This window comes from Helianthus annuus, chromosome 5, assembly GCF_002127325.2.
Source record: "Helianthus annuus cultivar XRQ/B chromosome 5, HanXRQr2.0-SUNRISE, whole genome shotgun sequence".
Lineage (NCBI taxonomy): Eukaryota > Viridiplantae > Streptophyta > Magnoliopsida > Asterales > Asteraceae > Helianthus > Helianthus annuus.
Window position 1 is genome coordinate 153,259,584 of NC_035437.2, and position 6,561 is coordinate 153,266,144.

The following is a 6,561-nucleotide window of genomic DNA, read 5'->3' on the forward strand; positions in this document are numbered from 1 at the left end:
CTCTTCAGATCTTAAATCAGCCCAACCGACCGACTTGATTTAGTTGTCATGATTTAACCAGTTTCAACAATTTCTAAACCCCTTAGGATTGTATATATGTAATTGGAATTACATTTTCACTCTAAATTTCATACTTACATTTTTTATTAAAGAATATACTTAATTACTATTTAATAATTAAATTTTAAATTTTATAAAGTACTCATAGCTTTAAAAAAAATAAAACTAAAGCAGTTTAGTTATTGACTAACAAACTAGAAACTTCATGTGTAAGAATTAAGATCTTGTATCATATTAAAATTGAACCGTACGCTTTATATATAGATTCCTCTTACTTTGCTTTACCTGTTCATCCACATTTTGTTTTAGAATCATTTAAACATGGATAAAGTTAATCCATTCATAAATCAAATCTACAAGAGTAATTAATTATCAATTCCTTTAGAACAATTATAAAGACGAACTTAATTAATTAAACAACAAAATGCAACTCCATAATGCTAAGATGACGAAGAAGATGAAGAACTACGAATCAGAGGAAAAGATGTAGCGCGATAACTCATACTCCGGTAACTTCTAGCCCGAGCAATTGGCGGTGAATCAAACGATGATTTCTCCGATGAAGAACCTGAAGACGAATAGAATCGCGTTGATCGACTCCTTAGTTTCTTCCTAATTTCTCCATCATTACACACTTTGTTATCTTCGATTCCTACTTTAATCGTGCTTAAACTCGCAGGAATTATACAATTGCACAAAGAACCTAACAATCGCACCCAAAAAAAAAAATATAGTAAACAAAGTTCAAGTTATTTAGATTATTTAGATGCGGGTTATGATTTATTTATCCTAAAAAATCTAGAAACTGTTGTTAAAAAAGTGATGATTTGACGTACCTATTCTGGCTAGACGATTGATCCAACGGGGAATCGTGTTTCCCGTGAGTCTAACACACGCATCATTGCAAAAATGATTACAGTTTTTCGTAATGAGATTATACGAAATTCCTTTGTAATCTTCAGCGAGATCTTCCATCACTCGTCTAACCTCTCTCCTATTCTTCTCCGTAAACCCTATCAAAATTTGCTTCCTAAACGTAAATCCATCACAACGCTTCGGTTCTCCCTCGAAGATTCCAGTACTCGAATGTTCATGAGATCCGAATGCATATTCAACTCCGTGAACTAAAATCCAAAAGTAAACATAATTTCAAGTTCATAAAAACTAAAATCTCTATTAAACCAATTAAATCAATCAAATCACTCAACTCAATCAAATCGATTAAATCGACTAAATCAATTAAATCATACATTTACAGATACTTACAATCTCCCCCTAGACTGATGCTGTAAGAATAATCAAATAACCGAATACTAACCTTGCACTCCCGAGTGGTAGACACCGATACCGAGCCAATAAGCGTAACCGTTCATGGGTGTGAGATCATACACATTGAGGTGTACGGGAACCGATCCATCTCTTGCACATTTTGCAGACTTGCCTCCGCACCACATTTTTGGTTGCAACAGAAATTTGAAAAATGTGGTGGTTCCTGATATTTCGCAGGAGTTTAATTAATTAATACGTTGGAGATGATATGAATGTTTTGAAATTTGAAAGTTATTTAAAATGGAATTTTTGGAAGCTTGACAGAGAATAAATTCTCAGTAAAAAGACAGGTGTGTGAAGGAAGATAAACTTTCATGTGGAATAAAATCAATTGTTTAGGGTATAAGGGGTGCTCACCTAATAGGTGAGTCCCCTCTCTTAAGCCAAACCAATTCTCGTGTGCCACGTCAACTCCCCTCTTAAACTCCCCTAACACCCCAATTTAATGGCGCCACTCCCCTCTTAACTACCCTTGTTTTTTTATTAAAAAAAAAAAAACAAAATGGTTTGATTGGTTGGAAAAATGGGCCCCACCATCTATCTCCCTCCCCGCTCGCGGTGAACAACCACCAAATGTGGTCCCCGATTTCCCTCCCCGAATGGTTGGCAGCACCCCCCTAATCGGTAAAAGGGGTCCCCGATGGGGGTTTCGGTGGGTACCCCGCCCACCCTTAGAATTGCTTTTTTGTTATAGACCATAGGTTGACTATTATAAAAAAATAAAAATAATTATTTCAAGTTATAATTAAATTAATATATTAAATAGTTGGAGGGTTTAAGTTATGCAATTTGTATGTATAGAAATAATTTAGTTTGCCGTTAAAAAAAATAAAAGGGTCTTTGGGATTATATTTTGAAGTGATTATTTGAGTATTGTGTTTGTAAAACATAAATAATCTAAAAAAAGTGTCTTGATGAAAAAGTGATTATCTGACAGTTTTGGAGAATCGTGTACCTACATGCTTTTTCAAAACGTAGTTTTGAAAACGCAAAATCTATTTTGAAAACGCATAATCTATTTTGAAAACGCAACACCAAACACCCCCTAAGTTATTATAAAATTAAATAAATTCAATCATAATAAAAAAAAAAACCATACAATTACAAGAAAAGAAATTATCTAATAAGTAGAGGGCAATGATGGATAGAGTCTAACCATCTTACAGAGGTGTCAGGTTATATCCTGAGCCCACCTGAGTTTTCGTCCCACCGTGTGTTACGCTAGAGAGTGTTCAGCTCTTGTGGTGGCACAACGGCTGTCAAGATGGTTTCCCGGGGGAACGGACAAGCCAAACTCTGAAGCCAGCGTGGGTCTAGTTAAGACAACATAGTCTGACCAGAGTGGGACAATTGGGTTCTCCAATTTGGGAGGTGCGATAACCTTAATACAAGAAAGTCGTCGTTTTAAAAAAAAAATAAGTAAAGTAAGGTTCAAATCCTACTGGATGCCTATAAAAGTAATTTCATTTGTTGTTTAAAAAAACTATTTTTTTAAAGAATAAGCATTCAATGAAATAAAAAAATTAATGGCCTAAATTGTTGAACCTGTTTATTTGATTATTTTTAATTATATGACTCCTTTACGATATAATAAAACATAAATTTGTATTTTTTTATACAAATATATATAAGTTTCACGCACCTTCAGGTTTATACAAAGAGAATAAAGTTATGTACAACAAAATTAGTCATAAACTATAGATTTATACCATGTATGAATAATTTGATTATTTACTGTTTATGTCTTACAGATAAATAATTCAATTATGTAAAATAACATTTAAAGCTGTAGAATTTCTGGCCAAGTGAAGTAATGCACAAAGAATCAAATAATTGATAGCACTTACACTTAGCATGACGATAGTGTGAAACTATACAGGCATTTATATCCAAGACAACTACAAGCTCGTATGATTTCATTAAGACTAAATTGTCAAAATCGTCCATTAGATTTGTGTATGTTTGCTATTTTCATCTAAAATAATTTTTTTGTGCAATATAGTCTTTCACTTTTGTGATTTTTTTTTTTTTGTCATTTTCATCCAAACATCTAATTTGTTTAATTTTTCTATCAAACAGTTAGATGAAAATGACAAAAAAATCCCAAATCTCAGTGACTATTTTGACAAAAAAGTCAGACGTTTGGATGAAAATGGTAAAAAAATCACAAAAGCGAAGGACTATATTGTACAAAAAGTTGTTTTGTATGAAAAAGACAAACATGACCAAACCTCACGGACGATTTTGGCAATTTACTCTTTCATTAATGTTTATATTTTCAAAAAGCTTTTTAGAATGGACCAATTACCTATATCTGTTATGTTGTTTCGTGTCACATTTAGGCCGGAGGGTGTGGAGGGCGCCACCTTTGCCACCTCACCTCCGATAACGCGATAGGGGCGCCACCGCCCATACCCGTCCGTTTAATAAGGGGCGCCATTGAAGGGGCTTAAGCACGGTAACGAGCTTGAATTGACATTTTCAATTAAGGATTGGTTGGGGGGGGGGTAACGAGCTTTATACCACACCCTGCAAGTTAATGGAAGGCGTGATAAAGCCCCCTGGCTGACGTGAATCTTACGTGGCACTGACGTGCCGTGATAAAGCCCTAGGGGCTTTATCCCACACCCTCCAACCTTAGAGACATGACTGACGTCGATCCAGATCCTGACCCGAATGGCGAGACCCAACGCTTGATCCAGACCCGGCGGGCCAGTTCTAGAACCCGACTTGAAGAATCAGGAGATCCTAATCTATTTTAAATTCAATCCTTTACTTATTTTATTTTATTATTGTTTAGAGTAAACTGCCATTTTGGTCTCTGAGATTTGGGCAGTTTGGCCATTTTAGTCCAAATTTGAAATCTTTTGCATCTAGGTCCCTGTGGTTTCAATTTTGTTGCAATTTTGGTCCAAAAGCAAAGTCAGCTTAGATTTTCCAAATAAAATCCTACTATTTTGTCTTTTTCCTCAAGGGCAAAATGGTCATTATAAAATCATGCAAAATGACAGTTTACTCTTTATATTTTATTAATATACATACATAAATTCATTCTCTCTCTCTCTCTCTCTCACACACACTATCTCTCTCTCAGTACTCTTCCACCACCATCAGTCCACCATCACCATCAGTCTACCACCATTAAAACCAACCTGCAACCACCACCTGTCGCCTTCAACCAACCCATAATCATCGCCATCAGTCATCTTCATCGGAATCCACAACCAACTTCGTCGGAACTCATAACTTGTTCCATCTCAGATTCAATTTCTAATCTGTCTATTTTTACCAGATTCAAGTTCGATTCCGGTTCATCTTCATCGAATCATGCCGGCAGCTAGTCGACCGTTCTTATGAACCGTTCTCAAGTTCCGATCTGCTTCACAAGAACAAAGTCGTGATGGTGGAACGAAACGAAGCGTCAAGTGGACACAAAGTCGTCGGAGACTCCGCCGGAGAAGATGCAGCTGACGACGGCGACGGAACCATGACGTTTTTTGGTGATGGCGGAAAAGACGACGATGGTTGGTGGTGGTGTAACAGTGGTAGGTCGGTGAATCAAGAGAGTAGAAAAACCCTAGATGAAGCTGTCTTCATGAATGTTGCAGGAAAAGCTCTCAAGTTAATGAAATAAATCTATCTTCTATCTATCGTCCACAAGTAATCTCTTTGATTGTGTTGGTGCATTTATGTCTATCGCCTCCGTCAATGCGAACCGTAGCTAAAAAGGATTGAATTTAGACTTTATAGTGTTATATTTAGCATGGTTGTAAAAGTCGTTAGGCGCTCCCTGGTCGGTCGACCGGGGAGTTGAGAGTACTCGGCCTAGGCGGAGAGTACACGGGGAGTACTCGGAGATGCCAAATTATAAAGAAAGTAGTTTTCGGAAATTAAATATATGTCAAATAACATAATTTTACTAATATTTATAACAAAATACGTGAAATTGATATTCATTCTTTAATATGATAGGCATAGAAATTATATTTATTTTATTTTAAGTCAAAATCAGTCCGAGTTGACCTACTGGATCCGATTTTGGCCAATGTTGACCACATTTGATCGATTCCGAGTAATTAGTCGGAGTTGAAGAAAGTCGCCTCGGCAGCCTACCTTGTAGCGACTACTCGGGGAGTACTCGGCCTTGGAGACCTTGTTTTACAACCATAATATTTAGAGAAAAGGAAAGGTGGCATTTCTGTAATTAATGAGATTCCTCATTAAGCCCCTTGGCCTATAAATAGAGAACTTAGGGTTCTCATTTAGAACTTTTGCCACTTTTGCTCATGTGCTACTTTGGAGAGCTTGGATCCTAGAGAGAGAAAGTAGAGAGAGAAAGTGCAAGAGGTGATTTACGGTGCTTGTAATCTTTTCATATCTTCAATCAAATCACAGATTTAGTACGTTCTCGTGTGTTCGGTCACGCACGTTCACGGATTCCACACGTCGAACATGTCATACGCAATCGTTTCGGAGTCGAAAACCGGTCCTAACAAGTGGTATCAGAGCAGGAGCTCGATTTCACGGATCAAACGCACGGAATCGCACAGGATTTCATCGAATTCAGATCAAAATTTCACTCAGATTTGCACAAATTCTTCATCTTTACATCTTTTCATGTTTTTATCTGAAAAACACCAAATTAAATGACTTTTCACGGTTAAAAATTGCTAATTTTTGGATATGTTGTGCGAAACTATCTGATCTACAAGCCTACAAATTTTCAGGTCAAAATTCCAAGCCGTTTGGGAGAAATCTGAGATTTTCTGGTCGACTTAGCTGAAATGTTCGTCATGGTTGTTCATGCATGTTGTCCGATCGAACAACATTAGTATTACTTGATCGAACAAGCTGTTCGATCGAACAGCCTAACCGTTCCATAGCACCTCACTTCACACTTCATTAAGTTGTTGACTTGTTATTTGATCGAACAAGCTATTCGATCGAACAGCCTGTCCGTTTCATTGCACCACACATTATTAAGTTGTTGACTTGTTGACTGCTGACTGATTGAACAAGCTGTTCGATCGAACAACCTATTCGTTCCGCTGCAATTCTGTCATACATTTAAAGAGTTGACTTGTCAACCTCAACCGATCGGACAGCAAATCATTTCATAACACATCACCTTCTCAGGCCACTTAAGTCAACAAAATAATCTGCCATCATTAA

The 6,561-nt window shown here is 36.8% G+C and overlaps 1 protein-coding gene across 1 annotated transcript; it reads right to left on the bottom strand.

The window, feature by feature from the left end:
- Positions 1-374: 374 nt before the first annotated feature.
- On the bottom strand, positions 375-1,721 carry LOC110941561 (deSI-like protein At4g17486). Its single transcript, XM_022183202.2, has 3 exons — positions 1,379-1,721; positions 897-1,184; positions 375-763 (listed from the first exon to the last, which is right to left on the bottom strand). Exons 1-3 carry the CDS (start codon positions 1,512-1,514, stop codon positions 501-503), a joined length of 687 nt encoding a protein of 228 aa, XP_022038894.1. The 5' UTR covers positions 1,515-1,721; the 3' UTR covers positions 375-500.
- Between the last annotated feature and the right edge of the window lie 4,840 nt (positions 1,722-6,561).